Raw genomic sequence first — 19,710 nt, 5'->3', positions numbered from 1 at the left:
TGAATATAACAGCTAATCTTTCAAACAGAGGGCCAGAAGGATTGCATAGTGTTGTGTACAGCAACGATCCCCACTGATCCGGTGATAACCAGCAGCAATGATCCTACATTGCAAGGGGGAGGGGTCCAAACCATTACTATCCTCCTTTTCTCTTTCCCTAGGGAAGCATGCAGAAGTGGAAGCATCTCGGGGGGAAATGCATGAGAGGATGGCTGTCCTGGTTTCAGTTAGCACAGAATTAATTTTCTTCCTAGTAGCTGGTGGAATGCTGTGTTTTGGCTTAGAATGAGAAGAGTGCTGATAACACCCCGATGCTTTAATTGTTGCAGAGCAGTGCTTATACTAAGCCAAGGACATCTCAGCCTTTGCTCTGTCCTGCCAACGGGCAGGCTGGGGGGTGCAGTAAGAGCTGGGAGGGGACAGACCCAGGACAGGTGACCCAAACTAGCCAAAGGGGTATTCCATACCATCTGACGTCATGCTAAACAATATATAGGGGTGGCTAGCCGGGGGGGGGGGGCCGGACTGCTCGGGGTTAGGCTGGGCATCGGTCAGCGGGTGGTGAGCAATTGCATTGTGCATCACTTGTTTGTACATACTATTATTACTTTCGTATTATCACCATTGTATCATCATTATTATTATTGTTATTATTATTTTGTTATTTTTTTTCCTGTCTTATTAAACTGTCTTTATCTCAACTCACGGGCTTCACTTTCCATTTCTCTCCCCCGTCCCAGAGAGGGAGGGGGGAGGGTGAGCGAACGGCTGCGTGGTGTTTAGCTGCCAGTCGGGTTAAACCACGACAATGGCACATAACAAAAGAGACGTCAGATTAGGCTAGGTCACATGGATCTGGTGCAGAGCTGAACAGATTTTTGCGCTTACAGATACTAAAAAAATGTACCAGTTTTGGAACTGTGTCCATTTGGAATTACAGTCCTAATAACTATGGTTATACTCTAACACTGAGAGGTACCATTATATTAAACACATCCTTCGTTCACACTTTTTATGGCATACATGTTCTTGAACAGTACCTAATTCTGCCATGTCTTCCCAATATCTTCCTTCTGCCAAAGTAAAATGCCATCCACCTCTCCTGATGATACATTATAAGATTAGTGCTTGGTGCCCAGATGAAGAAGAGGACCATACAGCCACAGACTGCCCACTGTAGCACCAGGCTGAAGTTCTGGCTTCTTCCCCTTGGTTTCACCAGGGCCAAACACCAAACGCTGTTCTGATGTGATCCTACATTTATACACTTGGACTGGGGAAATTGTTCTTACAAGCAAATCAGAAGCACACTATTAAAATTCACTCCTGTAACACAGTGGTAGAAGAAGCTCTAAGATCCTAGTCTAAGTTTCCAGAAGTCAATAGGTCCCCAGAATGTTTCTTATGGTTTAACTCTCCATGTTAATTACACAGGTCAGATTAGCCTTGCAAAAAAATTAAATGCAATCCCAGCACTGAGGTTTTGTTTGTTTGTTTGTTTGCTTTTTGAAGTTGGAGTAGCTGTACCTGTGGTCTGGAGGTTTTTTTTTGGTATTGTTTATTTATTTTTCCTTTTTGCAGCATTCACAATATGTGACAGAATCAACAAAAAAAGCACTGACCAATAGCACAAAATACTTACAGAAACTTTTAGGGCAAGGGATCATGCCATTTTGTTGCAGACCAATTGCAGCTCTCATCTGCATCTCATCTTAACTGAAGGAAACTCATTATCTAAAATCTGAAGTGACACTCCCAGGGTAAAACAATCTTTTAAAATATATACCATGTAGCCAACCAATCTAATTAGTAAGATGTAGAACTGTTTTCCACTAATGAATGTATACTTTTTCTCATTTAAATTTTACACTGAAAAATGAAGTATTGGAAATTAGAAGAAAAATTCCTGGAAAATTCTACTAGAAATTCTACTGATAGACAATTTGGTAGAAAATGCAGCATTTTCCTCAGGTTTCTTTTTATCAGAGGAAAGAAATCAGATCACCTAAATGTTTGTGTAATTGAAAAGAACAAATTGAACATTTGACCTGTGGTACACTATGCCAGATTATGCAGAAGTCTTGAGGTCAGAAGTTGCATCAGAAAAATATTCAGTTTCTATTTATTTCACTTTATTATCTATTGATTTTTAATTCAAATGATTTAAAAAGAAAGAGAAAAATGAACTTACTTCAACATTGGTGGTTGCCAGAACTTTCATCTGAAAAACAAAAATATGCTGTCATAATAACTAGATAGCAATTAAATTAAAACTCTGAAAACAGCCCTGCTGTATCACAGGCAAAACAGAAAAATAATAGCCAACAGAAAGACTGCTGTTAAGGTCTTTCCGAGAAACATCTCTAGATTGTCTGTCTGTTGTTCTACATGTAAAGCGAGGAAGTTAAACCCTCTTTTTGTCTCACTGGTTCACTTTTTTTTTCTTAACTTTTTAATTTCCTTTTTTTAAATTGAGATGTTTGATTGAGCAAAATTAGTAAAAATAAATAAATTTACAACCGAGTACAGATCAGCTTTTCATCTGATGAAATTGTGCTTCTAATAGAACAGTTTTGGATCCTATGAGAGGTAGAATGTGGGATATGAAAACACAAGTTAATGCTGTCCCAGATGACGTTAACTAGTGCCAGCAAAATACCAGGTAGAGATATAACCTTACATTGCAAATAGGAATATGCATATTGGTACAGCATCTTTCAACAAAATTAACTATTAGCAGACAGCATAACATGTGCCTTGAAAACTGAAGTCACATGGAGGTAGGCATATCCCACACAACCATACAGCAAAGACAGGGCCACCTTCTTTGTCCTCTAACCAAACTAACACTCAGTTTTCAAAATCAGTTTTAATCATTCCTTCCTGAAACATCCATAGCTGCTTTTTTACCTCCTGTTGCCCGTGTCCATTATCAGTAATAAATCAGTAGTGCCTCATTCCCATCCCAGCAATTCCTCTGTTTGGAAATAGAGAAGCTGAGATCAAACTCTTTCTTCCCATAAAGGCATGGTGCCCAGAGTCATCATGGACAGTCTTTGAGCAGAATTTAACAGAACGGTTAAACAACTGTTTCATATCCACTCTCTGTATCAGATTTGACTTTATGTACAATAACATAAACTAGAGCCTACACAGAGACTTTTCCAGCTGCCTACCTATACAACTCTTCTGTGCTGCCTGAGGCAGTGTCCAGGCTTGAGATCCTGAGGAGGGTACCTATCTGGTTTATGTTCTAGAAGAAGCAGGAGATGGCTGATAATGCAGTGCTGCATACAGGTTTTGTAGTGTATTAGGTCCATATCTGTCGCAGACAGCAATGCTTAGCCCTCAGATAAAGAACACTCTATCCTACAAATAAGTAATTATTTCTTTGACTTCCCTTCAATTTCTAGTAGCTGCAGATATGTGAGAGAACATAGGATTTCTTATCACAGCAATCAGGGTTTAGAAAAGCCTCCAAGCCCTCATTTAGAGAATTAGATTAACTGGGAATTGATGTGGTGAATGATGGAAGAATGTTACCGGTGAAACAGGAGACGATCTTGAAAACTATCTTGATGTATACTGTCTAAATTTAGCACTCTTAATGTAATAATTTAGTATCGGTCATCTAACATGACTGATACTAATTATTTTCTGGTAAAAAATCTAATCAATTCTTATTTAACTGAAGCTTAACACAGTCACAAGCTGCGTGATGGTTTGCTACCTCTTTATTGTTCCTGTTCCTATTTGTTGATTTTTTTTTTTTTTGGCAGTTTTAAACTATTCTCAGTTTCTAGCCAGTATCAAATAAAAAATCTAGATTGTCACCTGACATGATTCCAATGATTTAAAGCAATCATTAAGGAAATTGTTAAGTTGTATTTGCTTTCCAAAGAGCAGAGAGAATAACACTAAATTGATCTTGTGGAAAGCTTGTTTGCACATCAATTTCCGTCAGTGTGAATGAATAGAATATGGCCCTGTCTCTTCCTGCATATATATGTTTCTTAGCAGTCAAATATCTCAGAAGTGGCACAGTTGAAATATATATTATTTAGATTCACTGGTTATATCAGACCAAATATTACTCATTCATGTACATGGAACACACGGACTTGTGTGGGATATATGTGTATCCAAGAAGACCACATGTAATCACCTCTACTTTAAAAATGCAACAAATATACCCAAAATAAGCCTCCACGTTTGTCAATGAACTGCTCATGAACTCGTATTTTTGCCCCTCTAGCCAGAGCACAAGTCCCACCAAGCAGCAACTTCAGGGCAAGAATCTTTGTAGTTCCTTACCGATAGGCTACAAAACTAGACTAGCCAAAACAAGTCACTAGCTGAGACTTTAATGCCAGTTCTCTTTAAATTTTTGGCCTTTGGGTGAAGAAAAATGATGTAAAAGTTGTTAACTTTATATTTGGCTTTGTGATATGAAGTCATATTCTAATAACAGGATTCAAGTGACTGCATTGCTAAAGAGCAAGATTTTATTCTTGCTTGTATCAAGATGTATCAGAGCAATTTTAATGAAGTCAAAGGTCATTTGCTCATATCAACTGAGATCAGAGATCATATCATGAGTAACTGACTGCTATCGTAATGCCTTAGTCATTTTCAGAATGTACAGTCTTGTAAATGGAATTTGAGGTCCCCAATTCACTGCATTAAGCAGCTGTATGGAAAACTATTTACATGGCAGTCACTGATGTCAGTGACATCAGTCCAGACTATGAGGAAGCAGCAATTCTTAACTTCAAAACTGCATGGGGATGTAGGGGGTAGGGAAGAGATCTATTTTTAACATTATACTTTGTGAAATTATTTCTCCTAGGTATGTAAGAGGGATAATGCTCTGGAGGTCAAATAATTAGGCTTTCAAATAAATTAGTTTAGAATTTACCAAAACTGCAGTATTGCTTTGTTGTTTAATCATCCACAGGAGTATGTTCTTGCTTTACACACTTCTGTCATAAACTGAAACTAGCTGAAACCTCTAGAAAATCTTATTGATGCTTTAAAAATTTACTGCATTGTTTTAAACAGCTTTTAATAAATTGGTTGTATTAAGGTTGTACAAATGTAAAGTGTCAATGAGCATAGATGTGTGATGTACCTCACAACATTTAGAATTATATATGTTTAAATAGTAGTATTATCTGGGAGACTCACTTACTAAATATATTTTAACAATATCTTGAGCCTGAACTTCTACTTAAAACGATACAGATCTCCTTATGGCTTGCTGACAAGGGGAGAGAAGCAGTGTCATGCAGACTGCCAGAAAATTCAAGACTTTCGAGCTTCAAGACCTTGCTGTATTGAGTAACTGTTCTTTGCAGACTGAAAAATGTTTTTCTGTTCTGAATATTCCCAGTAGCTGTAGCAAATTGTTAATACTCTGGTTTCCACTGTATATGCAAAAGTTAATTCCAATAGGATATTTTGTATTAAATAAAACTTTTTAGAAAAAGGAAAGCAGGTTATTTTATATTAAAATGACTTCTATTAGGATTTTGTTTTACAACCATCTCTACTTCCTATCAACTTTCATGGACTCTTGTGTAGGTTTATAATTCAAAATAGCAATGTATATTTCCCACTGTACTTAAAAGTATAGCAAATTGTTAACTTTATTTAAAAAAAAAAAAAAAAAAAAGATATCTATCTTTTTTTATGGGTAATTTTGCACTTCAGATCACAGCTCACTCAGTTCACGCATACAGTGTCTAGTAGAAAAGTGAAAAGTTTGAGTCAGAATTACCTGGTTGTTAAAAATAGTTATCACTCCTTTCTGAGAGGGTGTTACTGTGAAATCCAAATGGAGCACCTTCACTATGCTTTTAATCACATCTTGTCTCTTGACAACTGTTAATGACATAATATCACTCTTCACCTCACGGGCACAGAAAAGTCTACATACATTTGAAAACATAATACTAAACAAATAAAACCATAAAACCAGGAACATTCTCTCTTCCTGAAATACATATTGGCACCAACTCAAAGACAGTAGTACATCATGTCATAGATTATCCTATACCTTATTTAAATAATCATGTTACATTTTAAAATATTATTAATGAATTATGGATATGCTAGTCCTATTCTTTTTTTTTTTTTTTTTTTTTTTTTTGAAAGCTACGGAAAGGCAAAGAATAACTGCATAAATAAATAGTCTGACTTAGACAATGTTGTAATTCAAAAATAATTGAGGAAAATGGTGAGAGAACTGGGCAGGGCAGCAGCAGTATATTGAGGCAGTTTACTAAGAAACATAAATTCTGGAACACACAAGAAGCATGAATAGTAAACAAAGGCAGCCATGAGATCTTACAACAGTAATTTCAATAATGTGCAACACAGAGCACTGAACAATGATTTTGTTGTTGTTGTTTTGAACTCAAGATGAAATAGGTCACCTGGATGAGTAATCTGCTGTTTTTCAGATACAAGGAAAACCATGTTTTCTTCTTGAACCTGGGAAGACACGGCACCACTTTCTCCTATGAAATAGACAAAATTTTGCACTCTTTTCTGGTTCAACATTTTTCATATTATACAACAGAGATCCCTTTTTTCTTCTGTGAGCAATTCAAAACTTTCAACAAAAATATTGTGCATATTCTTATACAATGTTAGTCTTCATGTTTCAATTCGTAGCTTCCTCCTTACCATGTACACAATTATCCATCACAAATCACTGTCTATTATGCCTCTAAAATTTCTCCTTTTAGTTTCTTGTGACATCACCTTATTTTTCCATCTTGTACCCAAATATAAATCTGAATTTTAGATTCATGTCTGAATGCAACTCTGCAACAGGCACACAACTGGAACTCCCATCATCCATGTCATATCTTAAGATATTAAATAGTATTGGCCCCAGTATTGACCCCTGGCATACACCGCTACTGACTTGCCTTCAGCTGTTTTTTCTGCAGCTGAGGGGTTCATCCAGTATTCTTTCTGCCTCACTACCCACTGAACTAACCCACACTTTGCCAGCATGTCTAAGAATATGTTATAGAAGACAATGTCAAAAGCCTTACTAAAGTCAAAGTAAATGTCATTTGCTGCTCTCCCCTTATAGATAGTCATGTCACTGTAGAAGGCCATCAGGTTGGTTAAGCATGATTTCTATGATTTCCCCTTTGTAAACCAATGCTGACTACTCCCAGTCACCTTCTTGTCCTTTATGTGTTTGGAAATATTTTCCAGAATTAGTTGCTCTGTCATCTTTACCAGAGATTAAGGTGAGGCTAATCATCCTGTAGTTCCCTTGATCCTTCCTCTCAGCCTTCTTGAAAGATAGGAGTGCCATTTTTTTTTAAGCAAATATTCCTATTTTTTTTTCAGGCAAAGGAGAACAAGCCCTCCACCTTTCCAGGGAATATTTTTTTGGTGGGAGTAGTTTTTTTTTTAAATGATAACCTTTTTTAAATTATAACCTTGTATCAGGTCACTGCTGAGTCCACTGTCACTGCCCAGCAGGCAGAACACTGCCCAAAGAAAGTACATCTTAGAAATCCCTTACAGCAGCAAAAATAGCTTCTGCTGATATGGAGAAAGGGATCCCAATAAACCCCATCCAATACCAGAGGTTGACAAAGAGCATAAAATATGATGCAAAATACAATTTACATATCGTTCATTATTGCCACTTAAAATGGAACTTTCAAAGTGTCAGCTACCTTTGGAATGCAGAGGTCAGGTTTTCAAGTCAGCTGACAACTGATAAATGACACCTTTTAGGCCACCTAGGTCTTCTAAATTTTGGAGACAGTAAATGACTAAAAGTGCACTCTAATGAGATTAAAGATAAAATTTAAAATTACACTTTTTTTTTTTTTATATATAAAAAAGTGTTATTTGAGTATGGGCATGTTGTTATGGAGTTCAGGGAACTTGAAAATGAAAGTACTTGAAAAAGAGAAACATCAAAAAGATAAAGGAGTAGAAACAGTCACACTCCATGATCTTTTAGGTCACAGGAACACATCCTGCAGATTTTGTCAAGCTAAAGAGAAGCCAGTTATGGAGAAGGAAATTTTGTATTTGTGAGAGCAGGAAAAGAGGAACAAAGGGTCAGGGACAGAGTTCTGGGAAGGAAGAGAGAGACAGAGATGATAAAACGAGAAGTATCAAAGGAACAAAGTGACGTGTATGCCTCTTCCTTGACTTTCAGTATATATGAAATGCTCAGCGGTAACAAAAGCAGCAGGGGAATTCAGGAGAACAGGGATGAAATATAGTCCTTGTAGAAAAAAATTGAGTACTGGAGCATAGATGGCAGAAGACACAATGGCTATTTAGAATGTTACAGAAAGTAACCATTATTGATGATTCATTTGAAAAATTAAGTGATAAAAAGGAAGCTACTTCCATTTTTCACAGGGGGTAATTAATAGTATGTCCAAATTGCAGATTATAAATGTGAGTTGTCTAACATGACTAGTAGGTTAATGAAAAATATAAGAATGAATGTATCAATTAAGGGAGACATATCTATTTCACCATCTCTCTAAAACAACAGCCACTTTCAAGTAGAATACCCAGAATAGTTTCCAGTCTCTTAAAAGGCCAATTACTATTTCAATAGTTCTTTAATCATGCAAGACAGAAATTGTCTTCTTTTTTTTTTCCTGAAAAAGTTTCACTTGAAAGACAAGCCTAAGGAGGATGAGAAAAGAAAAGGGACTTAGGCTGTTCAAGTGTTAAATAAAGTAAACTTCAGAAAAGTAAATTTAAAAAGAGGAGGGGCTACAAATGTGGGTGGAAAAAAAAAAAATCTATTGTCCTTACCAGTAAGTGAATATGCAAATCTTTAAATGTCAAGAAGTTAAAAAGATTAGAGCTTGAAGGAGACCTTTTATTGAAGGAGACCAATTAATGTTGATCCTTTTGCTATCTTAAACATGGTTTGGCTAATGAAGAAACTTTCTATGACTTTTCCAGCTTTCTCTGGTTCTTTAGTTCCTTCATTAATGCTGATGCTGAGTGCATCAGTTGTTACCAATTCTTGTGCTTAATATGCTAAAAATTCTGTACCTCGAATCATATTTCCCTCCTTTTTCTGAATACCTTCTACAACATTATTTAAGCATATCATCAATTTAGCCAATGGCTTCAGGAATTAAAAATAATTATGTAACCTAGGTAATTAGCCTGACTGTACTGGAAACTCAGGTAAGAATCTGCAGTAAAAGACACTACTCTAGTAAATGAACAGATCTTTCTTCAGTTATCTTATTAGGTAGAGGGCCTGAACATAATTTGCTACTGCTTGGCTTTCCTAAACAAAGGGTTGGCTCAACCTGACAATCAGCATGAATTCAGAAGTAGTTTTCTCAACTGGTCTCCACTTCGTGCCCATAGAGCATATCATACTCTATAGTATATGTATCTAGCTTGTCACCTCTACACAAGAGATTGTCACCTCACTCTTCTCTCCCATACAAGAAGCAAGGAGTTTGAAATGAAGTAGAGGATGCTGAGTCATGTGAGAATTTCACTAGGGCTGTAATGAAACATTACGTCATGTCTGATGGCAGCTGGCTATTTCAAGAACTCAGCTTGTACAACTTGTACCAGCAAATCTGTAATTTTTTAGTGAGTTTCAAAGAAATACTGAGCAAAGCCAGGACTGCATCTTTAACTATCCTCTCATGTTTAGTGAGGAAGTAAGGAAGAAGGGTGACATGCAAGTATGACATGCAAAGAAAAAGATTTCAAATTTACATCTCACAAGGTGAATTAGTAAGAAAGGAAATGGATGTAGCCTGAAGTTTTGTCTGATAAAGAGAGCTTACAGTCAAATTCACTAGAAGGCAGTTACATGATATCTGATGTCCCCTACAGACAATGATTTACTAAATTTCCCTCAGGCCCTCGTTGAAGAAAATTTTTAATCCCTGACATAAACAAAGTTTGTGAGTTAGGTGACATTGCAAGAAATAACAATTTTAAGAGAGGTGTTAACCAGAAATCTTCTCATAAAGAAGCTTATTAAACAGAAAAGACCAAACACGTTGTTTTCAGGATGGTGTTAGGAAACTACTTGATAGCAGTTGTTAATAAAATGCAAAGAACAGGTGTTGGTTATCTTCAACATTCACATAAATAATGTGATGTTCCATGGTAATGTAAAATGGAAATATGCTAAAGAATTAATCACTCAGTAATACCTTGCCTCCTGGCTTTAAGACCAGCAAGGACTTGTCACCTATGCTGTTACAGCATAGTTACTGTGTGCTGGAATTTATGTCCCCCAACAACCCATCTTCAGGCATAAAATAAAACAAAGATCTAAGCGTTTGATCATGGATGCTCTTGATACAGATTGGATCTAACAATGTAAAAATAATTTGGTTTTGTACAACAGTTGCTTGAAACACTATCCATGATAAACATCTTATTAAAAGATACTTCACTAGAGCAAGCATTCATAATTTCTCAGAACACTTTGAAAAGTAGGCCACCACATTTAAAAGAAATGAGACAAAGTATTTTTCATAAAATATATAAAAATGTGGATGCTATGGAAGCATCCTTTTTTGATGGATTCAGAACTAATTTACAGACAGATAGATGAAAAGTCCATCAAGAGATACTAAGCATAGATTGCATCAGCAAATCTGCTGCAGAAAATGCTTAAGCTGGTATATGCTGTCAGAAACTAAGAGAGGTAAACCAGATCTACTTAACTAATTATTACATTCTTTTTGCCAGGATTTGCTATTTACCACTATTAGAAAAAGAAAAATGGATTATCTCACTCACTTACAGACTTCAATAATTTTCCGGTTACAAAAAAATCTACTAAAATGGTGGCATAGCTCTAAAGCTTCCAATCAAAAGTAAGGGGCAGATCTATCTCTGGGAGAAGAAGGAGAGGAAAGATTTGCAATGGTCTTGATAAAGATAGACTTACCCTCAGGGCACAAATTGCATACTGTAGTCATATGATATTTGCATTTTGTCAAGATGCCTGAGGCTAATGCTTATCAGTGAAGTAGTTCAGAAGACCTACACATATTGATTTCTACCCTCAGGCTCTATGATCCAAATCCTGCTGCCTTGTCAGGAATCTAGAATATCAAACTTTGCTTGAGGATAAGAAGTTCTGGAAGACAGCTCAGTGCTCTTTTACAAAGCAAACAGGAAAAATGTTTTTATTTAGTTAGGTCATTCTTCATCATGCATTCATGTGCATCAACATAATAGGTTCAAGAATCTTAGAGAGAACTGAGGCCAACTTCCTCAAACTCACGTAACCAATGTAGCATAAAGATTAAGAATTTAGATTTGCAAGCTCAGCTGATGATGTACTAAACAGGAACATCATTGTAGGAAAAAAAAGTGATTCACCTACAAATGAAAATGTAATTTACACAGGCTTTATTAATTTAATTCCAATTATTATTATTATTATTTTTACTAATACTAGAACTGATGCTGTAACCAGCACAGTACGAACAAATATTGCTCTTAAAAATCTGCTAGAATTAGCAGTTTGGATTCTCCCATGTGTTAAGCTGTTTTATACAACATATTTAGAAGTCTGAAATTAGCCAGAGATAGTCAGCAGAAAATCCAGTTCAGGGAATCTCTTAGCTAAAAACTCGTAGAGACAATACTGTCATTTGCAAAACACTCAGTTGTTTAAACTTATCAAAATGGGGGAAAAGGCAGAGGTCAGCAAAGCTCTGCCATACTTAAACCTTCACTGACATAATGGCCTGAAATAGCAAGCCCCTACTGTAGTGAAATAGGTTAGGGGTAGCTTTGGGAATTTTTTTCATATTTACAACTTCTACTTCCACCGAACACAGATCTTCTGATGCTCAAATTTCACATACCAGGTTTTGGTACTAGGAGAATAGGATTTTTCTTACTTAGACTAAAGTTAATAATAGCATAGCACACAGAATAACACAAGCTAAATTAGAGCTAAATTAGTGTTACCTCCTTCATCTCTCAAGTCATTGATAAAAGTGCATCAGGTTACAGAATAGGTATTAACACTCATATTTCACAAGAGAAATTCAGAAAGATAGATTTACCCTCCTGTCTTCAAATGTCTTCCCTGGAATCTTGCATTTAAACAACAAGTAAGTACAGGTTTGTAAACTGTTTACTAATAGAGTAAAAATAAACATGGAGCCTCTTTCTCAGCTTGTTGAAATTAAACATTACTTCTTGAACAGGATAACGAAGCCACAAATGAGGTACTCCAAGACAGTCCTTCAATTTTGTTTTTGCCTAGATCAACACACACAATACATTTTATCTAATTTTTAACTTCAAAGGCACATCTATATTCCAAGTTATTTCTTTTTTTTTTTTTTTTTTTTTTTAGCAACTGAACGATGGCCAGAATAAATAATAATGAGACTGCTCTTGTTGTGACATAGAGAGACAAAGGACTCATGTTACAGCTTCTGTCCTCTACCTCCTGTTCTATTTCTCCTTTAAAATCAAAAAAGTGGAGATCACATCTTCTCACACTGTATTCATTAAAGCGTTTTGAAAAAAAAAAAAAAGTTCGGTCTTACTTTTTAAAACCACATGATTTGCAACACATGACAGGAAACAGATAAAAGAATATCTGAAAAATTCTCAGCTCTTCTTGTCTTCCCTTACTTCAATAACACAATTCTGGTTTGTTGAAATGAACCTGAAAGGTGTGCTGGGATAAAGTTTATCCTTTCATGCAATAATAGCCACTAGAATTGAAAAAAGCAAACCTTTGCCCTGATTATTTACCATCAAGAAATCGTATTTACATAATTCATCATTTTTGTGCTTTAACAGATCACAAGAAACATCACAGAAATGATGACTTGTAGATTTGGCAACTCTGCCAATTATACTTTGTGAACAACTACCACGGCATTGTAATTTGTCCAAAAGTCCTACAAGGAGGTGAAAAGTACTCTCCCAGAGCAATCTACCTGTTTCCTGTAACAGTCAAGAAGTCACGGTTTGAACATTAATTTGATGTCTTTTCTACTGTTTTGTTGCTGACACATATTCTCAATAAGAAAATTACACTTATTTAATCAGAAAGAGCCTCTTACCATCTTTAATATACAAGCCTAATCTTTCCTCTGTCTTCTGTGCTACTGTTTTTTCAACTAGTTTCTGGAACTCCTTCAAAGCATTCTTGAAATCTGGCACGTTAAGAGCAGAGCAACTCTTGTTATCACAATCCTTTTCAGACATCCTTTATTAAGAGAAGGCAACAAGGTAGAAAGAAGGACTCTTCTTACAGTGTGGTTCACATGAGTTCATATGAGATGTCACTGCATGACCGGAATATATAACAAGAAAGAGGTGACTCTGGTTTAGCATCTCAAGATGGCAAACATGCTAGCAAACTGTTGGTGTCACAACCTCCCATTACATCACAGAATTCTACTCACTGAGCAACCCTGTGTCACTTACTAGTAATAACCTGGCAAGTGAGATTAGTTCCTGGAGTCTGGTGCAATTGGTTACTGAACATGCTTGATCTTTCTCACCTCAAGAGCCAGGTAAGGATCTCATAAGGGTTCAGTTCTGCTACAGCTGGCAATGACTTAGCTATAGAAGATATCATTCTCTGGTAAGAACATACCTCTGAAACTAGCTGTTGCAAGTTCATACTATCTTTCATAATTTTGTACTGAGTGAGAAGGAAGGAAGATTATAACACCTTTCTATGCTTTGGACTATCTTCAAGACTTTGCCAAAAGCTGCATACCAACTCTTGCAGTTAGGAACAGCTGCTGTTGTGGAGTTCCTTGGATCCACACATTATTTGGTGAAGAATGATGGAGCCAGCTCGCCTTTTATATTTGCTTGGTGATAGGAGAACTGAGAGAAGTCTGGTGATATTCTGGCATGTTCTACTCTTTGTAAGGTCTGGCCAGGTACCTCAATTAGGTGGGGGTGCCTGGTTTTCCAGTAATAAAAGCATTTTATCAGGGATGTTATGTTTTGAAATTATTAATGTAATACAAGGAGGACAACTCAAGTTGAAAAGAACTAGAAAAGCATTTTTTGACAGCTGGTACTTGGGAGTGACATTAAATATTTGCTTCGTTAGTACATCTCTCTCCATTTCTTCAATATATGCTTTGTCATTGGTTTTATTATATTAAAAATCCTTACTCAGTAAAATAGGACTTCCAATGGATCTATCCTGAAACCCAATTACTCTGCAGGAAACCGTTATTTATTTATTTATTTATTGCATATGCCATTATGATTAAGATTGCAAGAAATCCCTTGATGGACCGGTGGAGTTTTAGTATTTTCAGCTGTCCAATTTCCTCTTCCTTAAGCTCTTAGAGCCATCTACACTAACTTCCTCTGCTTGTGAGAAGCTACACGTACTTTTGTTTACTGTCTCCTATCAGTTTTGTTAGATTACTTTGTACATTGGAAAAGCTCCTGGAAAATGCAAAGCAGAACAATGCCTTCTATAAATATTTTTTTATGTTTTTATTTTTTCTGTGCAACACACAAGGGGGAAAAAACTACCCAGTCTAAGCCAATCCATCTACCAGTGTCACCATTTCAGATTTAGTGCTACATGTATTTACAAAGGGCAACACACCCATTACTCTTGTGTTAGTTGAGAATCTTGTTACCTGTCAGCACCCTGCATCCCTCAATGGGCCTTACCTGACTGAACGGCCTCACCTAGGACCTCTCACTGCCCTTTGGCTTATGAGCTTTATTTAAGCCCTTACTTAGCTATGCTGCAAGTAGGTTTCTTCCAACTGAGCCTGGTTTGTTAATGGTGCTTGCCGACTTGATCTTGGCCCTGTCTTGTCACTGCACTGTTCTGGACTGTTTGTTGATTGTGGTTGCTACCAACAGAGCTGCTCTGCTTGCCTTGCTTAGGTGCCATGGTACTGCACCCATACGAGTGAAAACTCAACCCTGCTTCTAACCTTTGGCTTGTTATCCTTTCCTATTCTCACTGCTCTTGGGTACTACATATCTTCAGTGTTTATTTCCTGATGATTTTCCTATATTGTAAAATTCTTTAAAGTCTTCATTGAGCACTATCTATTTATTTTTTTTCTCCAATCACCCCTCTTATCTCCTTCCTTAACTTCCAGTTAAGTTATTGTTTCTTTCTTTCTCCTAACATACAAATAATGATCACTGAGATTAAGTGCTGGGTATTAGTATGTGTCTGGCCAAAATTCAGCAATATTTACTAGATGATCCCTGTTTTGAAAAGGATCCACATGTCCACATTTAACTTGTGCCTAAGTTCAGTCAGGACCTTAAAGTCAGATATTCCTTCTCAATGACCCAAGAACTTCTGTCTGTTTGTAGTTGTCCAGGCAACTTAAAAGCAGGATGTGACTGTTCAGAAAACAAAATTGCAGCTACCACTTTGAAAAGTGACAGCCCAGAGCACTCACTGACCAATCAAAATCATTGTGAAAGCACCAAAACCTGTGTTATATTTGCATTGTCTTTCCATCCCACCACATCTTAAATTCTTTACTGAATAGTGGAACCCTAGGGTATCCTCCTGGAGTGCTGGAAAAGTTAATTTATTTTTCCTCTGGCTGAAAGAGAATCAAATCTAAATCTTGTCTCCTGAACAAGTATCACAGTGACTACTGAATAAAGGATGAGTACCACTTCTTGTGAGAATATTCCAAAGAATCAAGCTTCATTCAGTCTTTAGAAAGTAATGATATAAACAGCTGTCTTATAAGAATGGTTCAGAATGAAGTAAAAGGAATGGTGTTAGAAGCTTTCCTCAGAGAATAGTAACTATCTATTGAATAGGCAGTTAAAAAAAAAAAGTCTTTAGATACCAATAATTAGTATGTTAATTACTTTGGATCTTGTTATAATTGTAGGTTCTGTGCATATGGAAGCTAGTTATCTTGCTTAGGGTTCTGCATTACAGATGATCAACTGTCTCTGTGAACTTTTAGTGAATCTGACTCCTTATGCTTGATAACATTTTGTAAATTGTAGAGGCTTACCATTTCTAACTTTGTCAAGTGAAGGCAGTATGTACTAATTCCAAGTCGGATGAACATTTCTGTCTTGTTAACTTTATCAGGTTGTTAAAATTTGCCTGAAAAACAGGAACAACATCCCAACCCAGAATTACTTGTTTTAAAGTATTACAAATTCCTGTAATTAATGTCCACATTTTAACATGTGTGCAATATCCACAGCCCCTTTTACAACACTACACTCTGCTGACATTAAATTCTGCCATGTCTCTGATTATCACACTACTCCCACATCCACTATAGATTTACAGGAATGTCATTGGCATAACAAATACAAATGAACTATAATTGAAGGTGAGAAAAATTGTTCATGGCATTTGCCATGCTTAAGCAAATTTTACATTTGTTCGTTGATGTAATTCACATTCATTAATGCAATTACATATTTTCATGATCAACAAAATTCCAGGGTACTTCAGAGAAACACATTAGTGATAATGAATAAAAACTGGTATGTTCTGTCATTCAAAAAGAAAAAAAAAAAACACAAATTTGTAAGAAGTGAGAAAAGCTGTTCCTCTTTTTATTCCCCTCATCAAGGTAATTTACAAAATCCTAGATAAATCCTAGATTTTTTTTTCTTAATACCAGTGAAGATGTAACTGCTTTACTGAGCAGATGATTGATTTTTTGGATGAGAAAATCTGATTAGAATAGGCAGGCCAAAATATCCGTTGACCTTAATTAACATTCTTGCTCCCGAATTTAAGGAAGACAGCATGAATTCATAACATTTAAATCCAGAAGGGATGATTAGATCTTCTACTTTCACTCCCCCTGTATCACAGATCTTTAAATATCAGCCATTTATCATTATAATTATCCCAACAATGTTCTTCTAGAGCGTAACTTGCAGAAAGGTATCCAGTGGACACCAAGACATGGAGAATCCATCATGTTTGTTCCGAAGGTTAATTGCTCATACTGTTAAACCTTAAAACTCTCATTTGAATTTGTGTGGCTTCGGCTTCCACTAGACAGTTTTTGTAAAGTCTTCAGTGATTTAGAGAAATAGTTGGTATATTCTCCTACTACAGCCCTTATACCTGATTTTACTTCTCCATTTTTCTCTTGTTAATTAAAATACATTGAATTCTGTACCTCCTACTCCAACATTTTCCTTCAGGTCTCAAAATAATGTTTGTGATTCTTTTCTGCATTTTTCAGCTTTTCAGTTTCTTAAAAAAAATAATGCTGAAACCACGTTGCTATGCAATACAACATTATGCAAATTGGCACTCTGTTCAAACAATGAACTTCAGTCTATTCATTAGATCCACTTTTTACTAGATTATATTGATCAATTTCTTTGTATTGTTCTTTAGTTATTTATCTCCACATCAGCTTTTCTATTACTTAATCCAAGGTGGATGACAAGCTCATTGCTCAAGGCTTGCTTGAATTGCTGCACGTGGAATTTCTGCTTTGTGGATATTCTGTGGTTGAAAGGAAAGGAGGAATTGTATTGTATATGTTTTGTGTCTACCTAAAGGATTGACAGTGATCAGCCATGTTTCAAGAATAACAAAACCACTTCTTCAAAAACAGAGAAAGACCATACTCATCACACTCACTTGGAAAAAATCATGCGAACAGCAGTGATCTTTTCCACTGGGAAGAGGACAAAAGTTGCTAGGTATTCCTGCTCAACCACAGTGAGTACATCTTTTGTTTATAATAAGGAAGAGAATTGTGCAGAGGAAAGCAGCACTGACTCCTGGTAAAGGGAGGGATAGCTTGAAGATGCATTTTTGCTAGTTCCTACAGTAATTCTCCAGCCATTATAAAGGAAAATGTTTCACTAGTGTGTCAAGACACTTTGTGGTTTGTTGGATACTGTATCTTGGCTAGAGCTATGGTGTATTCCTTATGGAGCTTCAAGCTGAACCCTTGTTATGCAGTGTGTCCTATTGACTAATTTCTCCATTCTGCATCATCTAAGCTTGTATGACATGACATTATATTCTCATTTCTCAATTAACAGGATGGAAAGGTTAAGAACAGAAAACTATATTTTGTTCTCTTGCAACCAAGGGATTTCTTGTTATACAGCACAATCTAAATACATGGAAATCCCAAATAAAGTACCATTGTTTTCAGTACCAGCTAATTCTGCTGTCTTCAACGCTTAAACTCCAAAAAATGTACAGCACAATTTTCAAATAAGATGTGATGACTGAATAGACTGACAAACAAAAGTAAAGAAGAGAGGAACTACATTAGAAGATAAGCTAAGTCTAAGAGACAAATTCAATATTAAATTGATGAGTAACAGGAAGTCCTTGCATTAGTAAGTTTACAGTAGCATTAAATGAATAAAAAGCATTTTCTTTCCTGTCTCCCTTACTGATACTGTGAAAAGCATTGGATGTGGAATATGGTAGAGGTAACACATTCAGAAGTCGAACTTCCCAACTCTCCCGTTCTTACTATGCGATCACATTGCTCTCGATTGGTAAATTCTCAGATCAGTACAAAGTTAATGATACTTTGTACAGCAGGCACAAAGAACAGCTACAGCCATCTCATTGCTGGATTGGCAGCCTGTTAGAAAAATCAATCATTTTCAATTTGTATCTCAAGAACTACCAGAAGTCTATGAAACTGTATGCTAGTTTTAAAATTCTAACCATGTACCTTGCCAGTTCAAAACAGATAACCCTAAGCTACTGCAGAAGACAAACCAGCAAAAAGTGATAGATCTTATTCCCTGCCTGCTACCAGGTTGCCAGTCGTCTTTTCCGATAGTCTAACTTAAAGACAGATCGTCACCAAGTAAAATGACAGTCCAAAAGAAAACACAATAGCTCTAAAATGACCTGAGTTGTCCTTAAAGAGGCTCTGGGCTCTGGCATGTAGTATACTTGGGTTCAGTCTCTGATTGTGGTCTAGATCAAGCTCAGCCACAAAAATAAATGAATAAATAAATATCCCCACAAACCTGTCTGTCCATAAACTCTTCCTTGTGCTGTAGATACGTGTTGCAGCTATATATAGATGCAGTGAATAATCATTTGGTTTTTATCTGCCTTTAAAGCTAAAGAATGGCAAAGAGAATATATAAGAAATCAAATACCAGCAGAAGGCTGTCAAAATCCTAATTAAAAAGCTGAAGACTGGTTATTTACTTAGTTTCTTTCAGAAACTGCAGTCTAGCTGTCTAACATACCCTTTGAAATAATAAGTTTTAGAGTTCAAAACAAGAAACAAAATCCCAGCACATTTGATTCCTGAAACAAATGTATTGAGTATGGACAAAAGCCTCTCTTCTCACACTGCTTGTCACAAAAGATGGGAAACAGCCTGTGAATTGAAAGCAGAAGGAAGCTAGCAGAAAATAAAGAAGAAATAATAGAGAAAATAGAGAACAGAAATAATAATAATAATAATGATAATAGAGAAAATGAGTGAAAGCAAAATATAAGGTAATGAACAAATGGGAAATTAAAGATGTCTCAAGTTGCTTAAAACACTTGTCTTCCACCACCCAGTGTTCTCACTTTTTGAAAATATCTCACTGACATTTTTGATCATACAGTGAAGACTAGGAGTCATGGTCAATATGACAGGGTTTTTATTTCTACTCCTACACAAGGTTAGAGAGCACTCTGCTTCATTCTTCACCTCTAATGTGACTGACACTCAATGATCT

At 36.2% G+C, this 19,710-nt stretch overlaps 1 protein-coding gene across 1 annotated transcript in view; it reads right to left on the bottom strand.

Annotated features, from left to right (window-relative positions):
* WDR64 (WD repeat domain 64) overlaps positions 1–19,710 on the bottom strand; it is a gene marked incomplete at both ends in the record, with an annotated part of 63,223 nt that overhangs the window by 41,050 nt on the left and 2,463 nt on the right. The window contains 5 exon segments of the mRNA XM_084514997.1: positions 2,188–2,221; positions 5,780–5,883; positions 6,438–6,552; positions 12,784–12,932; positions 13,098–13,243. Of these exon segments, the coding sequence (XP_084371123.1) occupies positions 2,188–2,221; positions 5,780–5,883; positions 6,438–6,552; positions 12,784–12,932; positions 13,098–13,243 (548 nt within the window).

This window comes from Aythya ferina (assembly GCF_964211825.1).
Source record: "Aythya ferina genome assembly, chromosome: 3".
In the NCBI taxonomy this organism is placed as follows: Eukaryota; Metazoa; Chordata; class Aves; order Anseriformes; family Anatidae; genus Aythya; species Aythya ferina.
This window is presented reverse-complemented; position numbering and strand designations above follow the sequence as displayed.